Source organism: Blastocystis hominis (genome assembly GCF_000151665.1).
Source record: "Blastocystis hominis, Singapore isolate B (sub-type 7) whole genome shotgun sequence assembly, scaffold_0".
NCBI classification, from domain to species: domain Eukaryota; class Bigyra; order Opalinata; family Blastocystidae; genus Blastocystis; species Blastocystis hominis.
In genome coordinates, this window is record NW_013171815.1 from 1127785 (window position 1) to 1153635 (window position 25851).

At 44.8% G+C, this 25851-nt stretch overlaps 11 protein-coding genes; 6 read left to right on the forward strand and 5 right to left on the reverse strand.

The window, feature by feature from the left end:
• Positions 1-2: 2 nt before the first annotated feature.
• On the forward strand, positions 3-780 carry GSBLH_T00000369001 (uncharacterized protein; the record flags this gene model as incomplete). The annotated part of the gene is made up of 5 exons (XM_013038561.1): positions 3-44; positions 75-181; positions 212-332; positions 364-483; positions 514-780. 5 exons carry the CDS (start codon positions 3-5, stop codon positions 778-780), a joined length of 657 nt encoding a protein of 218 aa, XP_012894015.1.
• A 3490-nt stretch (positions 781-4270) lies between these two features.
• On the forward strand, positions 4271-4933 carry GSBLH_T00000370001 (uncharacterized protein; the record flags this gene model as incomplete). XM_013038562.1 has 2 exons in its annotated part: positions 4271-4711; positions 4742-4933. The coding sequence occupies 2 exons, from the start codon at positions 4271-4273 to the stop codon at positions 4922-4924; spliced, it is 624 nt and encodes a 207-aa protein (XP_012894016.1). The 3' UTR covers positions 4925-4933.
• A 1722-nt stretch (positions 4934-6655) lies between these two features.
• Positions 6656-7282, reverse strand: GSBLH_T00000371001 (uncharacterized protein; the record flags this gene model as incomplete). XM_013038563.1 has 1 exon in its annotated part: positions 6656-7282. One exon carries the CDS (start codon positions 7280-7282, stop codon positions 6713-6715), a length of 570 nt encoding a protein of 189 aa, XP_012894017.1. The 3' UTR covers positions 6656-6712.
• A 281-nt stretch (positions 7283-7563) lies between these two features.
• GSBLH_T00000372001 (uncharacterized protein) lies at positions 7564-10884 on the reverse strand (the record flags this gene model as incomplete). XM_013038564.1 has 5 exons in its annotated part: positions 7564-9767; positions 9799-9941; positions 9979-10256; positions 10294-10357; positions 10390-10884. 5 exons carry the CDS (start codon positions 10882-10884, stop codon positions 8828-8830), a joined length of 1920 nt encoding a protein of 639 aa, XP_012894018.1. The 3' UTR covers positions 7564-8827.
• A 5542-nt stretch (positions 10885-16426) lies between these two features.
• Positions 16427-17597, forward strand: GSBLH_T00006958001 (uncharacterized protein; the record flags this gene model as incomplete). Its single annotated transcript, XM_013038565.1, is given in 3 exon segments — positions 16427-17227; positions 17258-17519; positions 17524-17597. Coding segments are annotated over 3 exon segments (1137 nt in total).
• Positions 17598-17677: 80 nt separating this feature from the next.
• Positions 17678-18311, reverse strand: GSBLH_T00000373001 (uncharacterized protein). XM_013038566.1 has 5 exons: positions 18256-18311; positions 17997-18195; positions 17919-17966; positions 17817-17888; positions 17678-17785 (listed from the first exon to the last, which is right to left on the reverse strand). The coding sequence occupies exons 1-5, from the start codon at positions 18301-18303 to the stop codon at positions 17712-17714; spliced, it is 441 nt and encodes a 146-aa protein (XP_012894020.1). The 5' UTR covers positions 18304-18311; the 3' UTR covers positions 17678-17711.
• A 1078-nt stretch (positions 18312-19389) lies between these two features.
• GSBLH_T00006057001 (uncharacterized protein) lies at positions 19390-20494 on the reverse strand (the record flags this gene model as incomplete). Its single annotated transcript, XM_013038567.1, has 6 exons — positions 19390-19405; positions 19448-19509; positions 19538-19624; positions 19657-19835; positions 19866-20029; positions 20058-20494. 6 exons carry the CDS (start codon positions 20492-20494, stop codon positions 19390-19392), a joined length of 945 nt encoding a protein of 314 aa, XP_012894021.1.
• A 911-nt stretch (positions 20495-21405) lies between these two features.
• On the forward strand, positions 21406-21925 carry GSBLH_T00006058001 (uncharacterized protein; the record flags this gene model as incomplete). The annotated part of the gene is made up of 2 exons (XM_013038568.1): positions 21406-21579; positions 21611-21925. 2 exons carry the CDS (start codon positions 21406-21408, stop codon positions 21923-21925), a joined length of 489 nt encoding a protein of 162 aa, XP_012894022.1.
• Positions 21926-21940: 15 nt separating this feature from the next.
• On the forward strand, positions 21941-22940 carry GSBLH_T00006059001 (uncharacterized protein; the record flags this gene model as incomplete). Its single annotated transcript, XM_013038569.1, has 5 exons — positions 21941-22185; positions 22207-22417; positions 22451-22596; positions 22622-22878; positions 22903-22940. The coding sequence occupies 5 exons, from the start codon at positions 21941-21943 to the stop codon at positions 22938-22940; spliced, it is 897 nt and encodes a 298-aa protein (XP_012894023.1).
• A 1689-nt stretch (positions 22941-24629) lies between these two features.
• GSBLH_T00006959001 (uncharacterized protein) lies at positions 24630-24948 on the forward strand (the record flags this gene model as incomplete). The annotated part of the gene is given in 2 exon segments (XM_013038570.1): positions 24630-24920; positions 24925-24948. Coding segments are annotated over 2 exon segments (315 nt in total).
• Positions 24949-25000: 52 nt separating this feature from the next.
• On the reverse strand, positions 25001-25718 carry GSBLH_T00000374001 (uncharacterized protein; the record flags this gene model as incomplete). XM_013038571.1 has 6 exons in its annotated part: positions 25557-25718; positions 25447-25524; positions 25312-25416; positions 25241-25282; positions 25151-25211; positions 25001-25119 (listed from the first exon to the last, which is right to left on the reverse strand). Exons 1-6 carry the CDS (start codon positions 25704-25706, stop codon positions 25001-25003), a joined length of 555 nt encoding a protein of 184 aa, XP_012894025.1. The 5' UTR covers positions 25707-25718.
• Positions 25719-25851: the final 133 nt, after the last annotated feature.

Here is a 25851-nt window from a genome sequence, read left to right on the forward strand (position 1 = left end):
CTATGGTAAGATTGGTTATCAACACCGACAAAGAAATCTTTAGAGTAGAGAGTTCGAGAAACTGTTCAACATAGGATAGTGTTTCGGGTGTTGTAGAGGTTATCCCTAATAGTTGTGTCTCGGAAGACAAGGAGTTTAGAGGCTTCGTTGTGCTGACGGCGTGCGTATTCATAAATTCATAGTAGGTATGTTGATTCTACCTGAAACGAAGTTCGAATCTATTTGCAAAGAGACGTATCACCTTTTATGAGGAAAAGAAAGAATTGTTGCTATCCACCCGAGCAGGATCTCCCTTTAAGTTCAATTTACGTTCAGAATCTGAAAAGCTCAATGTTGCTCTATAATGCTTTCCCTCACTTCTAGTTTCAATTTCCAGATAGTTATCTCGGGTTTGGTGTGGAGGTTCGTTACACTTTGAAAGCATTCACAAAAATGCTTATCCCAAGAAATGTAACCTACCGAGCTATCGAAGTGAAGAGTTTTGTATTTGTGTTCCAGTATGGTGATGAGTAGGGCATGCCATCTCCCCTTCCCTTAACGTTGACTATTAGCGAAGAGGATATACAGATGGTAGAGCGTCCCTCTTGCTCCAGCAAGAGTGATTTTTGTCCTATTGTGAATATTACGTGTAATCTTTCGACAACGGAAGTGAATTTCATGGACGGAGTGCGCGGGACCATTTGTATCAATCAGTGTTCCCCGAACATTAAAAACATCTCCGTAGGTCTGGTCCAGAACGAGGAAATTGGTATGGAAATCGCTTGTTTTCGTTATTTCTAGAGCGACGGAACAGTTTGCGCGACTTCCGTTCGATTTTTTCTGAGGGGGTGAGGTGTAGATATCGTGCGAGAAACCATTGATATCGGAAGCGGCGAGAACTGCGAAATTCCTTTTGTGCTTTATCCCACGCTGTGCCATGTCGCGCATGACTTCGCTTGTGAGCTGTTCAAGCTGAAGTTTTCGCTGCGTGTGTGTATTCTCTTTTCCAATAACATCCGTTGCATCCACTGCCTTCCGGTTCACTTTTCATTTTAACCTACTTGTGTTTTTGTTTGTTGGTCACAGCCTTTTTTGTTACGATGTCCTCTGATTATAACATTTGTTGCGGAGAGGTACAGGATATAATACAGGATGCTGACTGCCTGTATCAGCAACTCCTTGAGTTGGCGCTCCTTCCCAGTTCGTACGATTTTTTTTTTACAGGGTATCTTATTCGTAGTTTGTACAAACTATTAACCGATCGAAAAAAGCAGTATAATCCGAAATTGCGTTCTGTGCTGATTCCCTTTACGTAACCTGTGCACCATGGACATTAATAGCAGATACTTCAAAGATACAAAGAAATTCGATAGGCAAATACGTAGTGTACTAAGCGATGAGGAAATGGTGAAAGAGATTGGAGAAGACGATATGGTATGGGTTCAGAAGTACACTGCACATTGCTTCGTTTCTTGTAGACTTGGCACAACACTGAACCGGGTTTCCATTTTAGTTAATCATGTCAACACCTTCTTCAGCAATCTAGACGATAATTATTACAAAAACGTGCAATGTGGGTGCTTTTCCAATCTCTAATACAGATTTGAAGCTCCTGCAAGAATCTCAAGGTCGCTGTCTTATTTTAGAAATGTTGGCGTGGATTAGCCGTCTTTTGTTGATGATTGATATTTGCTTCCCAGGTGAGGTTCGCGAATGCGTTCTCGTTGTCTACTATCGGCTTATAGTACAATTCTTGACGCGGTGCGATCTCCTTCTAGCTCCAAAAAGAAGCGCGCGAGCTGCACAATCTCACGCGTCACATCATGGAGTCAAACGGCGAAGTTCGCTCCGATTTGTTCCCTCGTTTTTACCCGTTTGTATTCTGCGAGCGTTGCCGCTTCCCCGAAGTACGTGCAGCGCAGTTCTCTCACATCAAAGAGCAAAATCAAACTGCTAATCAACACTTTCTTGGAGCAAAACAACGATCGACTCATCAGCCAAGACGAAATCACCAACTTGTTTTCCTCCTCTTCTTTGCCGCCTTATCCTCAGGATTTTGGTTTCGTTCTTCGCTTCCGGTCTGAAGGACCCGGCGAACTTGGAGGACTTCAACGCGCTGAGCGATTTCCTGTCCACGCACGTGAGTTGGGACGAAGACGTTTACTTCGGTCCGCTTCTCTCAATCGCGTTCCCCGTGCTGATGTCCAACGCGAAGGCGCTGCAATACAAGCGAGAGCTGAATCGAAGCAGCCAGAAACAGCGCTCGGAGCGGCAAAACTCGCTGCGAAGGAGCAACAATTTCGTGATGGAACTGCCTGCGCTGTATTGGGGCAACGAAAGATCGCCGAATTGGCCGGTGCGATGAACGCAAAGCGATTGAAATTTAGCACGACATTGCTTCCGTGCTGGAGAGTTACGTCAATCAGTTGAAAACGCTCGTCGGGAACTCGAAGATGAGCATTGTAACTCTGCTGGTGTTTGCAATTGGCGGGTTTGAGGGATAGGACAATCTCTCCGACCTCGAAATTCAGTTAGTGAAGACGAACGAGTATCTGAAGAACGTTTCTTTGTTTATCGTGCGAAAAGCGAAATCCGAATCGGTGGATCCGTCGCTTCAGGTTCTCTTGTTTTTTTCACTTTTTTGATGTATAGAGATTGTTTTTCGCTTCGTTTGTAACCACCATGCAAATCCTGTATGGCGTTCTCGAAACATTGAAAACGGTTCGAGCGAACAAAGTGAGTCTGTGGGGATTTTGGCACACGAAATTGTGCGGAAAACTGGAAGAAATGGGTGTCATGCAGGAATACCGCGAGTTTATGGACAAAATCCTGGAGTTCGAGGACGATGAATCGCGAATCGACGAGCTGTATCGTTGTTTAGAACGCTTCGGAGAGACGGTGAATGGCGTGAAAGAGCTCTCCGAATTCCAGCGAATGAATTCGATCTTGCTGATTGAGCGAGTGAATCATTGATTCAACGATCGAATCGTAGGTTCATTTCGCGGATCGGATTGTGCAGGAACTCAAAGTCGACTATTTCTTCAATTGCTACAGTCTTGTCGTGAATGTGTTCCCAGACTTTTTATATGGAGTAAGTCTTACGTTCAGCGTTCAGTGCAGAAAGGCGACATCGCGCTGGAGTCCGTCTTGTTGATGATGAAAAGCGTTCGCTGCTTGTATCACGCGCCTCTCGAGCCGAACTCCGAACTGAAAGAAGTCATTACCGAAATGGAAGGCCACGTCTTCCAGCAGTTAATCAACGTCTACACTCGCAAGAGCGCCGACATCTGCTTCTCTCTCTTCATCAACTACATCTCGAACTCTGCGAACGACTTCCCGGAAGAGATCAAGCGGGAACTCGATCAGATCGCGCAGAAGAAGAGCATCCCGAAGGACATCGCGTCGGTCGCTCGGTTTGGGAAAATCAACCAGGCGCTCAAGCAATGCGACGCGTTTTTGAAGGAGTTTGAGCTGCAGGGACCGCAGGAAGGAGCCAGTGCGATTCTCTTAGAGCGAATTCGCGATGAGATTTTTTCGCTGGTGCAGAAAGGAAGCAGTTTGTTGGATGTGCGGATTGCGACGAGGAATGAAACGTAGAACGTGGAAGGGAACACAATTCGACACTTGTTCGATCAGTTTACGAAGGCAGTCTCGTCGATTTTCCTGTTTAAAAAACGATCGGAGTGTCTGAGCGTTTTGGCTTTTTTTGATTTTGCTAATCGTTTTAGTTCGTAATGAAATCCGATCTTCAGAAATTCATTGACATCCAAACAAAACGAGCTTTCTCGTTAGCGATTCTCGACGAGTTCAAAGCGCGCGGACTCTCCGTTCCTTCTTATGCATCGCTCCACTCCAATGGATCCATTCCTTCCTTGCTGTTTTGCTTTGTTTTCGACGCGATTCATAGAAGCGCTTCCTCGCATTTCAGCATCATCGGCAATTTCATCAACAATCTTTGTCTCGTGATTCCTTCGCAGGAAGCCTTCTTCGACGAAACAGCGAACGGCTTCATCGTTAATCAAGACCTCGTACTCACTAGCGATCATTTCCTGCAGCTCATCTCTCTGTCTTTTTGATCGGGTTTTGACCAATCGTAGAATGGGCCTATCGACTTATTCCTGCATCGGAGAGTACATCTGCTTCCATCTTCGCGAGTTGATGGACAGACTCGAGTCTCTGCTTCGCAATCAGCTGCAATGGATTCGTGTCAGCGATGTGGATTGCAAGCAAAAGGATTTTGCTCACAAGTACGCTGTCTGAATTTTCGTGCAGCGATAGAGTGCGAGAAATGATGGCGTGGTACGAGTCTGAAATCAACGTTGATTTGACCACAGCGTACTGTCTTGGACAGGTTTCTTTCGTGTTTCTCTCTGAATCAGACAATCGGAATCGCCATTCTCAGTCTGTCCGCCGTTCGCATGTTCTGCACCATCTCGAACCAGGAAATCGAATCCTACTCGGAAGACACTTTTTTCACGACGTGTTCCAAGGATCCAAACTCGATCGTTCTCTACCCAATCAAGCAGTTTTCTGGAATTCCAGAATTCCCCATGATTTTGTTTTTCGTGCTCTATTTGTCCATCCAAGGGTCGCAGTAAGAGCGAATGCACTAGTTCAATGTAGGCAACCTTACACTTCGTCGAGTAATGAAATGGCGTATAAGGACCGAACATGTCTGCTGATGGGCATTTCATCCTTGCTGAACCAGATGAATCCGAGCTATTCGGAGCAGGTTAGGACTGTTGACATGTCTGCTATCTAGTTCTTTGAGTTTATTCGGTCGTATGTGGAGGCGGAAGCGGCGCGAGATATGGAGAAGAAGTATTATGAGCATATTACCCTGATCCAGACGCTGAGAGAGGAGGGACTGCGCATCATGAAGAAGTTGAGACATCGGAGTGCCAATCTGAATGAGTTGGAGCGTGCTTTGTTGTCAGTCGATTAACCTGTTTGTCCATTGTTTGTTTTCTAACATGGGGGCGATTTCACCATTGAGGATTTCTGTTTTCCTTTCCTCGATCGTAGCTATGTATCTTTTTGAATCGATTGTTGTGAGCATTAAGAGGATGTCTCGTTATTACCCTATATTCAACTCAAAACACCGATTCTCTGTTCTTTAAATTATCTGTACGCACAGAGAATTGATAATGAGCGATAGACCCTATTTTCTGGGAAAGATACTTTTGACAAGATATTTGAGACGAAAAATGAGCTGGATATCAATGGCGGAGATGAGAATGAACAAATGAAGGGAAGTATTCTTGATTCGACTACCTTCGAATATGACAGTGATGTATCGGAGCTATGGACGGAGAAATCATTAATTGAGAATGTACTCATTCAATCTGCTCTTTATTAGGCAAACAAGTACAAAGTGGAGTTGTGTCATCCCGAAAATGATGCAAATGCTCTTAGAAACTATTCTTCCCCATACGTGTTGAAAAAGGGTGATCATCGACTCCGTTACCTGTCTGTCAGCCAAATCAAGGAAGATAAAGTGTCACCGTATTCTCTCTACAGAGATCCCGTTCTTGATACGGAGCGGACGCTAGGCTTAACTCTATTAACTGTGTTTTCGTACACTGGATTTTTGCTTTTCTTACAATTCAGAGAAGATCGTTTTCTGTCTCACACCTTCTTATCCAACTGGAAAGGGTACTTCCTCTCGTTTTTCATTTCTGTTTAGTCCTCTTCTCTTAGTGCTATGGGTGAGAGAGGAAAACGTGCAATCCATCCAAAAGCTAATCCTAGCCAATCACTTCCCATCTCGCGTAACCATCCTGCTCGTCTCCCACGAGCCACGCAACGTCTATCAGTCCGTCTTCCCGATCAATCTTCTTCGCAATATCGGTCTTCAGTCCATCACCACCACCCACGTCTGCGTTTTAGACAGCGATCTCTCGCTCTCTCGTCCCTTTCTCCGCTTCTTTCCATCTAGAATCCTTCTGGAAATCGCTCCAATCGCTTCCCAAGACGCTCATCGACGACCCGCACGCTCTCCTTCTCCTCCCTACCGTGTACTCGCTCAACGGATTGGAGCCTCTCTCGATCGAAGCAGCGCAGGATTGCATTCAGCGGAGCGAGTGTTCGCTGCGTCGTCCGGGACGAAAATCGACGGTAGGAGAGCGAAACGCGTGTGATTCGAAGGGGATTTTGGAGGAATCGGGAGCGGAGCTGCGCTCGAATCAGCCGAAACCGGTGCGATGTGTGGCGAATGAAGAGATCGAGCCGTAGGAGGGAGTGAAAGACTTGGAGAATAGATTCTATGTGATGAGACTGTCGGTGGAAACGCCGTTCTTCGTCGAGAGTTTTGTGGACTATGGATTCAATCGAATGGCGCATTTCCAGCATCTGCGACAGCGTGGAGCGCAAATGTATGTGGTGCCGAGCGCGTTTGTGGTTCATAAGGAGCATGCTGCGTGAGAGAAGGAGCGCGAAGTGAGCCGTAGATCGCATCAGCAGATCCAATTCAACATTCAGTACCTGGAGCGACTGAACTCGACGAACGAAGTGCTGTACCGAAAGCTGAAGACGTACTGGGGAGATCGATATGCCAGCCTCACAAAGGTTGAGTTGTGCGAAAGAAACAGTGAATGAATGAATGAATGAATGAATGAATGATTAAATGAATGAATAACACAGTTTGATAGTAAAGTATGTTTTCAACAAACAAAAGAATAATCTTCAAGGATTATTATGAATCATTGGTATTAATTACGAACTAGACAAATGGCTAAATCAGCCAACAAGAGTTAAAACTGTCGTCGAACCTTCTCGACAACACCAATTCCAAAAAGTGGTCTACACTCTTGGATAAAGAATCCCTGTCATTGATCGAACACTTCGATTCAGAGGGTTTAGTAGCGTACTGCTGAAGATACTGCTGCATCGTTGCAGGAGTTCTCACAGTCAGAGAAAAGGAGTTTTTCCGAGAACTACCTGCACTTTCGAGATAGTCGTCATCTGAACTAGACTCCAGTGATGGGATAGAGTTCGACGAAGGGGTAGATCGAATGGGGGGCGAATACTCGGCCTGATTCTTCTCGATTTCAATGTCAGTAGCACAGAACTTTCCATTTTCATCGACCGCAATAGAAAAAGAAACAATAGATCCCAGAACCAGTGTTTCCTTCAGCTCTTCAGTCAAATCGGAATAGTAGAAGGTAACATCACGTACTCCGTTGATTTTATTCTTTATTCGAATGTAGCCATGCTCCAACCTCAAAAACTGCACCTTACCCGTATGTCTTTCAGGTGCTATCGGAACGGAAACACTACATTCTTCATTGGCTTGATCAGACATTTGTAGAAAAAAATGACCAAATGGGACAGAACATGGAGCATCTTCGGATGAAACTCCCTGGGTCGAAATGGCGCATGACTTTGCTCGGGAAGATTCGGTATTTATGTTCCGTTCACAAATATCCTTTTTGAGTCTCTAATCACCTTGGAGTCATTTTTCAGCCCTTTTCGCCGGCTCCAAGTATATTCTAGAAATCTGCATGTTTTTAAACTTCTACTCTTATCTCCACTTTTATGTGAATCACCAAATCATTCCTTCCGTGTGCGTACAACAAACACCCCAAAAGACGATCAAATCGCACTTATTAAAACCGTCACATGAACCTGGCTCGATCTGAGCCCCGTGAGTAGAGCTTCCATGTTCAGCGCCATCTCGTTAGTTCAACACCAGCCCCCTAAGGTTTACGGACTGGCGCATCATGTCAACAAGCATGTCGCTTCCCACAGTCGCAATCCACGCTCGGCCCCAGCGTGGACCTCGAGAACACACCATGCAGGGCATGACTGCACAATGCGCCCTCCTTACTCACTAGCGACCGAACCCGATTCATGCAGACCCTCCCCTCTACTTGCTGCTGTTGTCGCTGTTCTTGCCACGGTACTCGCGCCACTGCTGCTTAATCGCTCCGCACTTGTCCATGATATTCGCGTTCCACAACGCAGCCACGATCAGAATCGTGAAGCCTACGTAGGTCATCAGAATGGTCATGAACCAGCCCAAAGGCGACAGGCAGTGGAAGTTCTCAATGTGGCAAGTCTGACGGTATTCGCTAGAGCCAGGAGCCTCCCACCACTCCAAGTCCTGCAGGACGTGGCGGAAAGGATCGGCGCAGACTAGCAAAGAGGCGATCACGATCAAAACGAAAGGACCCCACTTCTTCCACTTATCGGCAATGTTCTGTTTTCTACGATGCTCGTAGATGTACCAACTCAATCCTAACATCATCACAAAAGTCATGCCAAAAGAAATGTAGTGGCCTGTTGCACGAGCCGAGGCGGATACGGTTCCGCCGATCAGCACCACAACCAAGGCCGGCCAACATCAAGCACCAAGCAGGGCAGGAATACTGATAATCATACTCAGAACAGACACGATCAAAGAGTTTCTCTCACTCTTCGCGATCGACGGTCTCTAGTCATAAGCTACACGGAAAACGGTTCTACCTTCGGAGCAGACGAAGATCAGTTTCCGTTTACACAGCCACCTGCTGCCGGCGCCGCCGAAGCGGACGCCGCGGGAGAAGCCGGTGTGGACTTCTTCAGCAGGGGAGACTGTACCTGGAACTTGCTCGGTGAAGCAGGCGATGTCGACCTCAATAAAGGAGATTTCACCTGGAAAGGTGACCCCACGTTAACTGAAGCCATTAACCTTTAAGTCCGAAACAAATCTAGAAAAGTCTGAATGATCCAAACTTTATGGTGTGGGGATGCCTATTGGATGAACCGGTATGGACCAATCAGATCGCGCAAATGCGCTTGGTTCGCCCATTCCTTAATAGTGTCACTAATTACTATTAATAATACAAACAATATTCTAAATGAACTTTTACTCGTCAAACACTGTATGCGAATTCACATTTGCCTCTTCCTTTGCATACTCCACAACCAACTTTCTTCCCAGCAAGTGCGTACTTGCCAGAGCCTTGATAGCGGTCTTGGCATCGTCACTAGACACATATTCCACAAATGCAAATCCTCGTGACGTTCCGTCAAACTTCTTCGGCTGTCGCAAGGACTTGAGCTGTCCGAATGAGCCGAACAATTCTCTCAACTCGCTTCTTGACGCTTCAAACGGCACATTTCGCACGAGCAGTTTCGTCCTCTTCTCTCCATCTTCCTCTGCGCGTGCCGTTAGCTTTCTCTTCTTCGTGGTGACGATTTCTGAGCGTGCGGAGAAGCTCAAATCCAGCACATGACCGTCCAACGCCTTTCCGCTAAGTTGGTTGAGGGCTCGCAGAGCCTGAGCGCGAGTCTCGTACACAGCGAAGCCAAATCCCATCGGCAACGATTCTCCAGAGGGCGTTTTCTTCTTGGGCAGCGTGATGGATTTGAGTCCAGGCACCGAATTGAAGAGCTTGCGAACCGCCGCTTCCGTCGTCTTCCAGTTGAGATTCTTGATATAGATCGTCGTGTTGGATGAGTCCTCGCCTCCCGCTTCTTCTGCATGATCTCGTTTTGAAGGATTTGAGGAGGAGGAGGAGGATTCGAGTGTGTTCGAAGCGAACGCAGAGGACTGGGAAGCCGAGTTCGCTTCTTTATCGTTGCCGTTGTTATCATCTGCGGAAGGTTGCTTCGAAGGAGCCGCCATAGACTTGCTTGCATTGTCATTCTTCGAATCAGCGGCAGCTTGCGAACGGCGCTGCTGTCCAATCGCGATGGGGAGATACTCCAGATAAAGAGGCGTGTGCTGGTATTTGCGATAGCTGAGCCGATTGAATGCTCGCTTGGCTTCGGAGGGAACGGAAAACGTGACCAGTGCCATCACACTACACTCACAACGGCCAGACCGATTCGTACTGAGACTCGGGCAACACAAGCTGCTGGACTTCTCCGTACTGCGAGAAGAGCGAAAGCAATTCGTCTCGATCTGCAGTATAGGGAAGATTCTTCACCAGAATGATTTTGTCGCTTCGCTGAACCGGTTCTCCACGCGCAACAGCCTAGAATTCGATAATTAAAATAAAGCAAAAAGCGTACTTCGAGTACTTCGATTTGAACATTCTGGGATTCCAGCCACTTTTTGGTGTCTTCCAACACTTCGGTTTCCGCCAGAGCGACTCGCACAGCCATGTTTCCAGACTCCACATCGAGGATATCGCTCGTTTTCACGCCGAGCTTCTCCGAAATCACCTTCATGACGGTGTCGTTATTCAGGTAAAGAGCGTTCCAGGACGCCGTGTTGTTCACCTCTTCTAACCGTCGCGCCAAGTATTTCTCTCCCTTGTAAGTGTGCGCATGGCGAACTATGCATGATTCTAGCCATAAAACACACACCCATCTTCTTGTAGTCGCCCTTCTTCACGTTGGCCACATTGACTCGCAGAACGCGGCCTTGAAACACACTTCCGTCCAGTTTCTACAATGAATCATCCTAAAACAAGCAAGCACTTCGATCGCAGCAATAGCCTGCTCCGGAAACATAAAGGTCACGAACGCGTATCCTTTGCTTTCTCGTTTCGAGTTCAGAGGAATAAACACATCCACGATTTCTCCGTATTGGCTGATGAATTCGCGGAGCTCTTCTTCTTTACACGAATAGGGAATGTTCTGCAGGAACAAGCGGCCTTCTTCGATAATATCTTCGTCATCCTTATTGAACGGAGACGATTGCTCCGCTTTTCCCTTCTTATTGCTTCCCTTCTTCCCAACATTTTCGTCATCTTCGTCGTCCTCTTGGTTCAACTCCTTCGACGGGCTCTCTGTTTCCATCTCTGCCTCGCTATCCTCTTCACTAGAACCCATCGAATCGCTTTCTTCATCAGAATCGCTCTCATTCAGGGTGCCTCGCAGTCTGGCTTGGGTCGTATCTTCAGGAACATCCGAAAGCTCAGGAACGTCTTGATAAGCGTCCGAATCACTTTCCTCGTCAGAGTTAACTATCATTAAAAGAAAGAATAGACACGACTTTCCGCGGTGACTTCATCGTTCTTCCACGTTTTCTTGGTTGTTCGGCTTTTCATGACATTTAAAAACTCTTGGAGTTCTTGAGCTACATTCAAGTCAACAAAAGCATTCCTACCCTTCTTTTTTCTATCTTCGTCCACTTTTGCCTTTGTCTCCTCGTCCAGCTCTTCGCTTTCAACAGAATGTGCAGACTTCGAGTTGGGTTTCACACTCTTATCATCGGGATGGAGTCTACTATACGCGGAACTACCCTTTGAATATCGACTCCAAGGGCGAGAAGTGACTTCTCCCTTCTAACACAGAATACGAGACCAAAGCCGCTTACTGCTTCCGCAAATGTGACAGACAATTTTGAAGTATGGAAATACGAATTATTGAAAAAAGAAACGGCAGCTTTGGCTTCTTCCTCCGTTTTGTATCCGACAAACCCGATTTGGCGATTTACACCACTAAAAATTGAGAACAGTAATATGGAGAGTACTTCTTTTTGAGAATCTTGACATCCGTCACTTGGCCTTTCTGCGAGAAAAAAGCCTTCAATTTATCTTCTGTGACATGCTTAGGAAGGTTTTTGACGAATAGGCGTGTGCTCATAAGTCTCTAAAAGAACAGTGAGCAAAAATAGGTTTATTGATTTGAATAGAGAAGAGAGATTGTTTTTCGATAATAAACATAAATATGGATATTCTAGAACTCAGTACATCCATCTTTATGAGAATGAATCACAAAAGATCAGAAAAGTGCATGGTCCTCATATGTTACAATTGCGAATGTGATAGAGAATGTGGAAACATAGTCAAGAATTTATTACTTTACTCTATATGGGAAAGAAGCTCTGTTGTGAATCCTCATTTCAAAGAAAGCGTTTCTGTACGTGCAGTATTAACCATTAGATGTGGCTACATAAGATAATCAATGGTCATATTAATAAAAAATGAGAGTACGTTCTTCAAACAATTGCATTCACCTTTCTCAATGAATGAAGAAATGGATGAACCTATATATGATACAGTGAACCTGTATTATTCCAGACTCACTTCAGCGTCGTTCATACTCTTTATTTATAGGTGGAAGAAGAGAAAGTAATTATTATGTCGGTCTGTCTGTTGCTATTGACAAAGTCACAAACAAAGAAAAATCTAAATCCAAATGTGCACCAAAAAGCTCATTTGGTTGGGAAGAGACAAAAACAGAAAAGATACGTAACAGAATAATGGTTAAAATATCACAGAATGTTTGTAAAATGGAATGTCAAAATTATGCCCACATAATTGACAAAAATAATAATAAAAAACAAAAAACTAGAGTTCCTAAATCTTACAATTTGAATTCAGTAATAAATAACAACTACATCCACCGCGGTTATATTACCTGATGAGAACCTAGGCACAAAAACAAATATCCAAATAAACCGCTGATTTCTCAAGTGCTGAGAGAAATGATCCCAGACAGTAGTAATCTATTGAAGGAGATAAATAGCTAGGTGTTTTATCGAAACCCAAGGGAGCAGAATATCTGCTTGAGGGTTATGTTGCTGATAGTGAACCAAAGGTCGTAGTGAAAAATGGCGTGAGGTATTCGCTTCAGTCCTACAAAGGTGAGCACAGGAATGAATATACGATGCGCTCAGATTCTGGAGACACCTATCTATACAATAGTGGCATTTTGAAAATGCATTGGAAGGAGGATGACAAAGGTTCTCGTGTTGGAGGGTTTACAGTGTACGATAAGGGCAAGGTTGATTTTGTTCAGAGATTTAAAGATATTCTGGAGCAACAAGACTTTAACCGCATAGTGAATCATTTGAGGGGGTTACGTATGGAAATCACCTCTAAGGATACAGACTTCAAGATTTATCATGGAGAATTCAATGAGAAGCGTCAAAGAGATGGCTGGGGAATAGAGTATGACAAAAACACCGGACAATTTTCTTTGGAAGGCATTTGGAAGCGAGATTCTCTTACTGAGGTTCGCAGAGTATTCGAAGATGACGTGATGATAGAGTTTAAGCGAGATGGAGATAATCTATGCAGCTACCAGCGGGTGCCATTGTATGTCGGCGGATTTCGCTATGATGAAATCAATGAAAAATTCTATCGCGAGGGAGTAGGGTATGAAATTGACGAGAAAACTGGAATTGCAGTGAGAGAAGCAGAGTGGAAGGATGGTCAAGAGATCAGTGGAAGGGATTTATCTGATGGCTGGTACAACCCCCTCCCGCTCAAGGTCACGGTAATAGAGCCTCGAGATTTGACTCGACTCAGTTTGGAGGTAACTGACTTAGTGATCGATACCACGTGCTGTGCAGATTTAAACGAGTTGGATTTGAGCAAGTTTACCCTTCTATCGACCCTTGAGATTGGAGACAATTGCTTTGGATCGGTGGATACTTTCAGAATCGACGGATTGAAAAAGTTGAAATCTATAAAAATCGGTAAGAATTCGTTCACACTGGTGAAAGACTTGAACTGGGATACGGACTGGGACGAAGCTATTGAGAGAGCAAACAATCGACACCGATCCTTCCATATCTTGAATTGTGAACAACTAAAGTCGATTGATATCAGGGAGTGTAGTTTCTCTGATTATGGTGGACCATTTGAGTTGGTGAATCTGCCCTCATTAGCAACGATCAAAATCGGTGTGATTGGAAGCAAGTCCAGAAACTTCCGTTGCACGTCATTTGTGATTCGAGGTAAGAATTGTTGATTCCACCGTGAGAATCAGATCTTCCGAAGCTCACCTCTATTTCGTTAGGCTATGGAGCGTTTTGTCGTGCATTTTCAACCGCCATCGAGAGTATATTGTCAATCACAGACGTTTAGAATTAGATCTCCCCTTATTGCAATCTATTGAACTTGGCTGCTTTGCACTGTTTGGAAGGGATGACGATTCGTCTTCACTTGTATTGCGAAGTAGGCAATCGAGATAGATGCCTTAGTTTTTTTGTAGATTTGCCTGCTCTGACATCCATTGTTTCGAAGGGATGCAGTTTGTATTACCAACGCGCTGTGACACTAGAAAGTGGCTTTCTTGCAACTTTCTTTTCTGTAGATGTCCCCAATCTTTCGAATATCCAATTGCCAAGTTCATTCTTGTTTGGGAAGCCATTCCAAGGGGTTGATTCGAAAACGATTTCCAGTACTCATACCGATTTGATTCTCGACTCATAGATGTCAGCTATCAGCTTCACAAAATCTGTCCCTTAACGATGAGCGAGTTCGCATCGATTGAATCCTCTGTTACTTCAATCAAGATTCCAGACTGGACATGTAACGAATCTGAGTTCGTGAAGCTCGATTTCTCACAGTTCACCCAACTTCAGTCCTTGGAGATCGGAGATGACTGTTTTAGCTATGTGAATGTCTTTAGGATCAACGGACTCCACTTCTTGAAAAGGTTGAGAATCGGCAAGAACTCGTTTACGCTTGTGAAGGAACGGGAGATCGATGAAAACTCGGAAGAAGCGGAGGAGAAACTGAACAATTCCGCTCGCTCATTCCACATTGTGAACTGCGAGCAACTCGAATCGATCAAGATAGCTGAATGCAGTTTCTGCGATTTCGCAGGGGAGTTCGAACTTGGAAACCTTCCCGTATTGAAGTCTCTCAAGATTGGCACCATTGGAAGATGGTCATTTAATTTTTTCTGGAGTTCATTTGTGGTTCGAGGTGCGTTTTCATTCGTGCGCTCACATCCAGATCTCCCCAAACTCGAATCGATCGAACTCGGTAACATGGTCTTCTTTGTTTCGTTTGCCACCATCATTGAAAGTACGAAAACAGAGCGAGTTTGTCGATAGATCTTCCTTCACTACAGATGATCGATCTTGGTTACGATGCGTTAGTCGGAGATGAAGATTCATCATGCTCGCTTACGATGCGCAGTTTGCATTGGGCTCATCCAATTACTAATAGAACTTCCCAAACTCGCATCCATTACTTCAGAGGTCGGGAGTTTCCTATGCTCTAGGACTGTAACATTGGAAGGTAGTCAGAAAGGAGAGATACTGATTGATGATGTAGATATTCCTAATCTGAGCAATGTCAGATTGCCTGATTCGTTCAAGAGGGTGAAGTCGAATACGATTTCCAGTAGTATTTTATCGTCTCCTTTTCTTTAGACGTCTCTTCGATTCTTGCTGATTGTGTAACAATCAAATCGGATGATTAAGTCGCTTTTGTTTGAGCTCTTTTATTTGGCAGAGCTTATTGCAAACTCCACTCTGTTTGTTATATTACGCATTCTATTAGTACATTGTGTGTTTTGGAAGGTTCTATGAAAAGTAGATCTCATTAATGGAAATATCGTTCGATAACTATCCTTATAGTGACCTCAAATAGATAATATGTGATAATTCAAGAAACAGGCAAATGTCCTATAGAATTGTGTCTGATTGTTATTATTTGTATGCATTCATTACAGTTGCATAATCCAAATATAAATAGTGCAGGAATCACGAATATTCTCACTGAAATTAGCAAATCTATATCTATTTGTGGACATAGAACCTCAGAAAAAGACAGTATTGTATCAAACCGATTCATAGTGAACAAACGACAAACAATCATCATTCCACTTCATCCATAAAATTAAGCAAAATAAGACGAATAAACTGGCACCAAATATCTCAAAAATGAAATTGAGTCTAGTGATTCCCAAAAAAGCCTGTTATTTTGGACTTGAATTCTGTATACAATCTTTGCTGTTGATATTTATTTGGGGTGAAATTTAATTTTGATACTGCTTATAAGAATACTATACTATCAATCATGGAAACTCCACTGAGGGAAAACCCTAAGAATAAGGATTATCTTATTATCATTTCTGTTGACGGCCGTGAACAAAGAGCAAATGTATATAATTATTGTTGTCGATTAACACTAGTTCCCTATTAACTCAATATCTTGGATCTTGATTGGTAGAAATTTCTGTTGACGATTCATTTGTAGATACAAGGAGTGGAAAATCGGTGATACAGAAGGAAGTTGATTTCGATAGTAGTGTTAATTCGTCTTCCATGGTATCGATATCCTTTTCCATACAAATTTTTATTACAATTTCCTTAATAATACTGTATCACTTCCTTTACTAGTACCTTCTTTGAAATCCAGGATTCTTACTCACAACACTCTACAGAAATACTGCAGAATCCATGTGTGGTTTTTCCTGACCGTGAGAACGCCTCTTTGCTCATGTAAGTATTTTTTGTTGCTGTGATGCTAGGAGCTGTTTCAAGAAGTTGGGAGTGCGCATCCCCTCTATTCTTTTTCGTGTCTATTTATTTCTGACCGAATTCAATATCTACCAAGACCAAAATCAGAATCGTTACCCAGTCGAATCCACCACGTATTTTGCTCTTTTCGTCTGCAACAACCGCAAGCCGGCTTCTTTCGGTCTTTCCCGCTGCATCGATGTGAAGGACGCTTTGTTATCGCTGTTCCAGAAAGGCCATTGTCTCGCCAGCTCCACGCTTCTCTTGAACAACGAATCGCCTCTCTCCGCGCCTCGCCATGTTTCAATGGACGCCACCGACTCGCTCTTTCGCATGTACGAGCCTTCTTTCCACTCCAACACGCCGCTCCTTCACCCCAATTCCTTCTTCGATTCTCGCACCTATTCCGGAGACGACTTCTGCAGTTCGCAGTGGTCCTCCGATTTCTCCGCGTTCCGCAACCCCTCCGTCCTTCCCGCCGTCTCCACCTCCTCCATCCCCACGCGTCCCTTCGAGTTCTCCGATCCCCGCGGGGCCGAAGTGTGGAGCCAGCCGCTGAATCGATGGGACTCGCAAGAACGCTCGCTGCGCCCGTCCATTCGAACGGGGAGCCTGTTTCAAGACCTCCCGGCAGAGCGTCGCCGGTCCAATTCGATGAGCGTGATGCACTCTTCGTCTTCTCTCTTCTTCCAGAACACGTACTCGCCCACGCCTCTTTCGTTCGGCTATCTCACGCCCGCGCAGAACGCGCTTCCTCTCTCCGAGACGGACGCGCTCGACGACTTCTCGCTCGGAGATGTCGCGCCGTTCGACGCTTCGTTCGCGACAACCGAGCCGCAGCCGGTTGCGGAGCGCAGTTTGAACGAGGGGCTTCACTTAGCGAAGCTACCGAGCGAGGAACCGATCCACACGGGATCGGCTTTGAATCCGAACAGCGCGGAGTTCATTCCGGGAGGCAAAAAAACGGGGAAACAGGGAAATCGGGGTGGAGCGGAGCATGGAAAGGCGGGCGTGAAGCCGCGCGATCTGTTGGAACAAACAATGCTGCAGCAGCGAATCGTGGAGAATCGAATCACGACGTTGAAGCTTCGCGGATTGCCGTACACCGTGGAAACGTGGAATCAGATTGATGGATAGGCGACAAAGGAGGAAATCGCAGCCTTCTTCGCTCCGCTGGAAGTGCCGCGCGATGCGAAGGGCGAGTTGACGATCGTGATCGGACAGGACAATCTGCAACGACCCAGCGGAGAAGCGTTCGTGACCTTTTCGTCAGTCGAGGACAGCGCGAAAGGACTGGAATACCATTTAAAGAATCTGGGGAAGCGGTACATCGAGATCTTCCCGCTGTTCAATAAGGATTATTATCGAAGAAGTGAGTGGCGAGGAAGGCGTGCGAAGTGTAGATATGATCTATTGTTCCATTTGCAACAAGTACGGACACACGAAGGAGTCGTGCGTGCTCCGCACACACTCGTAGATCATCCAGGGTAAAAAAAATGTTTTGTATATCGTAAGTGTATTATGGAGGGTTTCGATGTTTCTTGGAACAAACAAGACGTGTGCTCTGCTATACAGCCTAAACGTTGAGCGTTTATCGGTAAGACTTCTGGTAACGGGCACGAGCCGATGGACCTCCGTACTTCTTGGGCTCGCAGCGACGAGGATCTAGCAATGAAACCAGCGACAAAGAGACTACCGGCAGCGATCAGGGAACGATCGAAGGAAACGAGGAGATCCTTGATCTCACGCTTGGCCTGCTCATCGACGTCTACAGATCAAACACTCCAGACAACACTACATTTCTGGTAGAACGCAACGATCGCTCTAGAGATAGCCTGACGAATGGCTGTTCATTACCAAAACGAATCGAAACTACCATAAATCTGAGCAACGCGACCTCCTCCCTTGACAGTCACACGGATGTCGAGGTTGGCAAATCTCTCAGCTCCGAGAAGGAGAACCGGCTCAATAGCCTTCATCTTCATGCATTCGGGCTGCATAATGTCAATCGGTTGATTATTCAATCTCATGACTCCCTTTCCATACTTGCAGTGAGCAACGGCAATGGCGTTTTTCTAAAACGGAGATTAGCACAATGTTCAAGAAAAAAGAAACGCTCTCCAAAATTTGCTTACCTTACGGCCAAAGGTTTGCACAGAAGGCTTAGCTTGTTCAGTGGACATCTCAAAGGCACACTTTCTAAGTCCAATAATAACCCCTGGGTAAAATCGTTAGTGCGGTGGGGGTAAATTCACATATAACCTATGATCTTGGATAAAAAAGGCCATTTCAGAACTTTGTTTGAATAATTTGTATTTCAGAGGGTTAGAAAATAGATCTTAGTGGTGAACCCTCAATTTGTTAGAACCAGTAATGTAGACTGTATAATTGTAGGATAATTCGTAAAATATGGAATGAGAGTGAATGAATAGAGAAAGCAAAAATTGAAATGTATGCTAAAAAAGAATCTTTGGCTTGAAGAAAAGTACTCAGCATTATGATCAATGGATGAGTTGAGGCAAATAGTACAAGCAGATAATATCGGTACTACACAACTACTAAAAGCATAAAATCGGGGTATGAGAACGAATTGAGTATTTTCCATATGTTTTATTTTCCGATCACTTTTTACTCTGTGTGATTTATAAGCACTACACAAACATAGATGTTATATATATAGAAAAGCACAAAGAACTGGATATTGGTGCCAATTCGAATTCCCATTTACCTACATGAATGCCGATCTATTTGATTCACGTAGAAAGAAATCCAGGCATATAAAAATATTAAAGCTCAATAATATATATACTAGTGACTTAGTATCCTGAGAAAAAAACTCCATAACAAAGTAAATCTAATCATTCCTATTCACAATCCATAAAATGGCAGACATTAAGAGATCGTAAGAAGTGAAAAACCTAAACACTACTCAAGAAAGATAACATCATGAAATCGATAATATATATGAAAAGCAGATAATACAATATGTATGGGTCATCAATTAACTCACGCTCCTTCATATAATAAAGGCAATTCATTTTCTTTCAAATAACGCATACAAAAGCAGCAGGAACTCTCGAAGCACGTTACCTAAATGCGGTATGCAAGTTCTCATGGAGAAAGAAAAATAGTAAGTAGTATTATAACGTTTGGAAAGTAATAAACCTCGATAATTCTAGCTGCACCCTCCCTACCATCAAGGATCTCATGTATAGGAATAGGAATAGGAAGCGAAAATAGATAAAGAAGTGTGTTAATTTTGGAACAGATTACGCAATACAGCCTCTATGAAGAAGAAAAAGACGTCGCTGAGATTGGGGATTTTACCCCATTACAGAAAGGTTATGTTCCACTGATCCAATCATCGGATAATCTACAGGCTCTCGTTTCTACTTCGCAAAAGTGACTCACACAAACGGTAAGCGGCTGGATCAAGATTCCATAGTACTGGAAGGCGAGACAGAGACAAATCAAATGATGAAACTCGGGGATATGGCTGAAGTCCTGCTCATGATAAAGCCACCGATTCAGAGTACCTTCTCTCCGATCAGCTGATTGCGATTGATCAAAATCAGTCCATACGAGACCGAGTAGGGCTCTGGAGAATCGGTTACGAACACCACAACGGTCGATTGAATGAGCTTATAATGCAAAATCGAATCGTTCATGATAATACTATCGAGAAAACTGACTGCCTTGTCGACGGTCGCCGCGGCTATCCATCAGTCAGCCCATCAGACACTACCATAGTTGATCATGTAGTGATGGACTCGCGTAATCGCAGCGATAATTTGGTTCTCGTGCGTCTTCACTTGCTCGTGGAACTCGCCGGCCACAAATCCGATCGAGGACGCGGACATGGGCGTTTGGGAGGAGAAGAGGAAGATGGTTTTCTGATCGCCTTTCGTTCTACTGAGCACACGCGACCTCGCCCTACAGTGTTTTCTTTACCAGTTTGCCGCTTGCCCACACAGAGAAGGTCGAGGGAACGATGATCTCCAGCTCCCAAAGACAGCGCTCCAGCTCGTTGTCGATGCACGGCACCCACGTTCTCACTCCGTTACAGAGACTTTCCTCCTGCTTGCCAGAGAAAAACGAACTCCACGAATACACGTGCGGAGTGGGGTCCGTGCGAAAAAAGATTCCAACTTCAGGATTCTTCAGTGTGTAGCGGATCTGGATCTCCAGAGGGTTGTGCTGGTACACGCCACTCCACACTTTGTGATCGCTGGGAGGCAACTTGAAACCAGGAATGGAACGCAACGATTCGGCCTCGTTTGTGCTGGAATATTGCTCAATAACAATGTGATCTTTCGAAGAGTCGTACTCACGACTTTGCTCTTCTTCTAGGTTTAGACGATTCACCAGCCCCATATAACTTCCACGGTTCATTAACGTCAGTTTCACACTTTGGGGTATCTCGATTATCAACTCGCCGTCCTTCGATGCGTTCAAGTCAAGAAACCAGAAAATAGTATCAACAAAAGGATATTGCCAACCCACCACGAAGCATTGTATAGTATGATTTTAAATCACGTACTGTGTCATACACCACCTTGTCCATGTAATCAAAGTAAGAAAAGCGCGCTGGAACCTAACGCGTTAGACTTCCCACTATCCAATTCATACATTGTTTACATGCACTGACAGAACCTCACACTGACGGCAATTGAGTCGAATATCGCGAAGAGTGCTGAAATGAGGCACAAGACAAATATTTGTGCATCCATTAATGCATTTATTTTCTATATCTAGAGAAATATCCATGCAACATATTCTAATTACCAATATCGAGAGACACTTGTTGTTTGATTATACTACTCCCAATTTCTGTCTTGAATCGCTGAAACCCAGAATCATTGCGAGACGCCATAATTGAGAAAATAGAATAGTTTTCTGAGCTTTGATTATGGAGTGGATGATTTAGATTTGAATATGAGTGATGGGAATGGAAATAGAAAAGGTGCTACTCTCTAAAAAACTACTTGGATGGTTTTGATATTGCTTTGTTGTTCTCCCTCTCTCAGCGAATTCCTATAGAGTGAATGGGAAGTGTGATTTGTTCCCAAAAGAATATTTCGAGGATCCTTTTCGTTCCTGTTATAATGAGCCTTGCTGGTTTGTTTGTTTGTTTGTTTGTTTGTTCAAGCATATACAGATAGAATATTGACCGTGAATATTGGAGAATATTCTACTAGCCTTGTTTTCACTTTGAATAATCACAAGTATTGGAGTGGTTTGTTTTCCAACTTTTCCCTCCAACTATTTTTTGACAAGTTTCAATAATGGAGGAAGAAGAAGACATATTTGCATTCGACTCGCTATTCTACACAGAACCAAACAGTAGAGAACAAGCGAAGGTCAGTTTGGTGGACCAAGTATTTCAAAGAAAGCTGTATTTCTGTCCCACACATGTGATATATCCGTCGACCCATACTCTCGATCGACTGCATGCGAAGGTACAGATAAGCAGAACAAATCAAAAGATAGATTCTAGTTGACACCATCGATTCTGAGTATATTCGTTTTTTCTACGGTACTCCTCTCTGCAGCCGTTCTCGCGTGTGTGACATCGTTCAGTTCCACGAGTATTTGATCGTTCTTTCTCGGAAAGGGGCTTGCCAAGCGTATGACTGTCGATCCTATCGTCGCCACATGTTTCTAAACCCCTCCAAGTTCGATATCATTCAAACAGTTTTCGTGAATCACTTGAATGACCAGCTGATCATCGTGTCGTACCATTGTGTGGATGGAAAGAACGTTCTACAATGTCGCAGTGTGACAGCGGAGTTGACTTTGCGTTAAACTCTAATCCAAAGAATGATCGACCAGCGCGACTTGAGCGAAGGAACGCTTCTCTTTCAGGACGACTATTTCACATCTCCGAGCTATTTTGAGTTTGACGAATACAACGAAGTCATCATCACCTTCTGTGCCTCGAAGCAGTATAAACAACACATAGGTGTAATACAAAGCGAATACAAGGTATGGAGACAGCGGGACTATTCCTTCCTCTACTCGATCTCCGATGAAAGAATCCAGGAAGTGCGCGTGGGGTCGATGCGGTTCGTGCGAGTTAACGATAGAAAGGGGATGATTCTGGTGGCGCAGGAAGCGCACTTCATTCCCACAGGCGACTTATTGGTGATGCCCATCATGGTACTCGCTCTCCACACAGGCGAAATCATCTACCGAGCCAACTTCTTCCTTCACAGCACCAACGAGGTGGAGTTTCTGGAGGTTTTCGAAGAGTACATTTTCATCAAGCAGCGAGATCACCGTCTCGTTATCTACAGCGTAGCCCACCTCCGCAGCACATCCCATCCCTAGATGGTTCACAATCGAATCGTGAATCTAGCTCCGCCTCAAGGCTTCGACTCCAAATTGATCGTGTTTCTGAACTACCAAGAGCTCTTCCTCGTGTTCTCCAAGACCTCCATCGATATTTACGATCGCCATCTCGCGAGAAAAGCCTCGTACAGCCATGGGTCGGGTGATTAGGAGATTGGAGAAGAGCTATCCCTATGCGGACAACACCTACGAGAATATCGCGTTTATCTCGGAGACGCAGGACATCTTGGTGTGCTATTACAACGACCGCCTTCGTACAGGAAAGATCGACATGTTTGACCTGCTGACAGGAGAACACTTGTTCTTCCGCGACAGTCGCTCGATGAACCCCTCGGATAACTACGGACTGGAGGACGTCAGTGGATTGTTCTTTGATTTTGAACGCGACAAGCTGTACACAGGTCCAAGTGGGAACAGCCATTCACAGATAGGCACACGAGCAGGATTGATTCATGTTTGGTCTGCATGACGTGTTTGTTTCACACTTTTAGCAGGAAATGATAGAGGTGAAAGGGAAACTCCGTGTATTGAACGCTCGCATCAGGATAATGCAATAGGTACTATATGACTTCACCGGAACAGACACAAACCAACTTTCTGTTCAAGCAGGAAATATTATCCTCTGGAATGGCGGTTCTCTTTCTGATAGCTGGATCTTGTGCTCGCTGAAGACAAAAGTGCGATAACTGGGTGTGTGTGAAATCTTAGGTCGGCTGGGTTCCCTCTTCGTACGTAGAGTTGCTGGAGGAGAAGAAGAGCAATAAGAACAGGAAACTGTCGAATTCATCTGTCAATTCTGACTCACGTCGAAGTTTACGAAAATCGATTTGTCTCCGGTACACATTTCTGAGAGTAATTGATGTAGATGGGAGGGCGTAGTTGGTAAGAGAAAGAGTGTAAGGAGTAGGACGAAGGAACTGGAGCGACTGAGGAGGAATGGAAAGTAGGAAACTGTGGTTGGCTGCTCTTCGAAGTGTGTGGATTCTATTTGCTTCGTGGAGATAATAGCGAACTCTTCTGCATTCGAAAAGGGAACAATCCTCCAAATGGCCTCCTCCTCGGAAAAGGAGGTGCAGGTTATTTCCCAATCCTCGGTAGACGCTGTTAATGGAGTGCCAAGTAGATCGTGACCCTTCCCAAAACCCAGTGCATCTTGACCTCCAAGTCACTCCCAGCTTCAGAGTGCGTTTCTCTCTCCGTTCTCAAAGGACTGGTTGATAGCAAGTCCGAACGTGAGTCTAAAAGTCCGGGTCCTGGGCAATTCTATTCGAGTGACAACTCGAAGGGATATCATTTAGTTTGTTTGAAGGTGCAGAATGAACCGTAGTGCATTGGATTTGACGAGGGATATTGCTCAACAGAGGAATGTTCCCCGACTCACGAAAATGAATATGTACCAACACACTATTCACTTTCGCATTGGTAGTGTATGTATTTTTAATGTCATCTTGATGTTTGTTGCTCGATCTATACAATATCCACAACGTATCCGGCTCCTATGGAAGCAGCAACAGGCTTTTCATCGATTTCTGTCTGCTTCCTGTGAAAAGCCTTGTTTCGTATCTCCAGGGACACTGTAGCCATCGTTCAGTCAGGTTCTATCTAGACATCTCGTGAGCACGCCCATCGGTTGTTTGAGTGATATCAGCGATCGCGCACTGACTGTGCTAAAAGAATCGGACGTTGTTCTGTGTGAAGATACGCGAACTACAGCTTTTTTGTTATCTCGGTTTCATTTTCGCTAGCAAGTGACGGACTAGTTTTGGAATCCGGCGTGAATTGATATCGTTGAACCAGGAGAATGAGCAAGCTCGTCTTTCGTTCGTTCTCTCCCAACTGCAACAGGGCAAATCTGTGGCAATTGCCAGCGATGCAGGAACTCCCTTGCTATCGGATCCTGGGTCTCTTGTAGTGAAGGCGTGTGTGGAGGGCAAGTTCCGCGTGACGCCTATTCCCGGAGCGAACGCAGCGATTTGCGCTCTGATTTGCAGTGGATTTTACTCCACTCCTTTCAGTTTTTACGGGTTTATCAGTCGTAGTGGGAAAGCTCGCTGTGAAGTGTAAAAGCTTGCTCCATCTTTGTTGTAGACTTGAGGAGATCTCTGGAAGCAGGTATGCGTCCATTCTGTACGAATCTCCCCATCGCATTGTATCGACAATGAACGAGTTGAAAGGGTACTTGGAGGAGGATCGTCGTGTGTGCATTTGCAGAGAGCTAACGAAGGCTCACGAATCGATCGAGCACACGACGATCGGCAATGTAGATGGAGAGAAGCTGGTTCTGAAGGGAGAATACACTCTGGTTGTGGAAGGGAAGCGAGAATACTCCAATCGCCACCCAAAGATCGCTTCGGTCGTAGACGAGAAAGCAATGAAATGCATGGACGTGCTTCGAGCGGAAGGCGTGTCACGCACGGTGATTCAGCGTGTGATGAAGGAAGTGTTCAATGTAGGGATGGTTCGCGATTTGGATCTAGCTGTCGGGATCTGCGGTAAAGAAGGTCTTGTATCCATCCTCGTTTGTTTTCCTCAAACACACGAATTGTAAATCATGCCCTTGGCTACAGAGGCACGCGTCGCTTTCCCACAAAGCGACTCCACGAGTTGAAGAGCGAATTCTGCGACAGTTCCGGGACCTTGGGATGTGACTAGGGAGTAGAAACTGAAAGGAACGCAAACTGCAATTCCCAGAAACGACCACTTTGTCGTTCACATAGTGCTCGATATCTTCCTTAAAGCTCTACAGTTAACGGGACACAAGGAAAGAACAGGATAGCAGGTTGCCTTTACACCCTCCAAGAGATTATGTGACTAGGAAAGAAGATTCGAGTGACCAATACAGCAAAGACAACAGCGGGAGAGGCACAGATGGCAGCATAAATGCGTCCTTCTTCCTTCTGTTTTTCTAAAAGCTTGGAAAGCGTCTTACTATCACGGAGATGTTCCTACAACAGGCAAAAACGACAGAAACCTACTGCTCCAGGAAGACCGCCCGGCAAAACAATGGCATCAAAGGTTTCGTCTTTTACATCTTTCAGCAGAGCATCCGCAGTCTACGAAAATTAAATAGAAACAAAATATCTACTATTATCGTTCCCTTGCTACATTTGACAGTTTTTTGATGATCCACGGATGCAAGTGTAACATTCACCTTTCCACGTCGTAGCACGTCGACGATACCAATGGTTTCCAATTCTTCGGATCCTTCAGAAACAGCAACAAGAGCTCGAGGCATTGCAGTAGAAAACTAAGGGAAACAGGATCTGTAATGGTTACAGTACGTAATACAAATCTGGAGAGCATAAAATGAGCTTGTTTCCAAAATCCTTTCTGCCGTTTTTATTTCATCTCTCATATTATCTTCTTTATCGATATATATA

What these genes read in the sequence shown, in the direction of transcription:
- GSBLH_T00000373001 (XM_013038566.1), bottom strand. Translation starts at nt 18,303, where the DNA reads ATGTCCACTGAACAAGCTAAGCCTTCTGTGCAAACCTTTGGCCGTAAG. An exon ending in TCGCGTTGCTCAGATTTATG is followed by an intron (nt 17,967 to 17,996) that starts GTAGTTTCGATT and finishes GGTAATGAACAG; the next exon opens with CCATTCGTCAGGCTATCTCT. An exon ending in TCGTTCCCTGATCGCTGCCG is followed by an intron (nt 17,786 to 17,816) that starts GTAGTCTCTTTG and finishes TTTCATTGCTAG; the next exon opens with ATCCTCGTCGCTGCGAGCCC.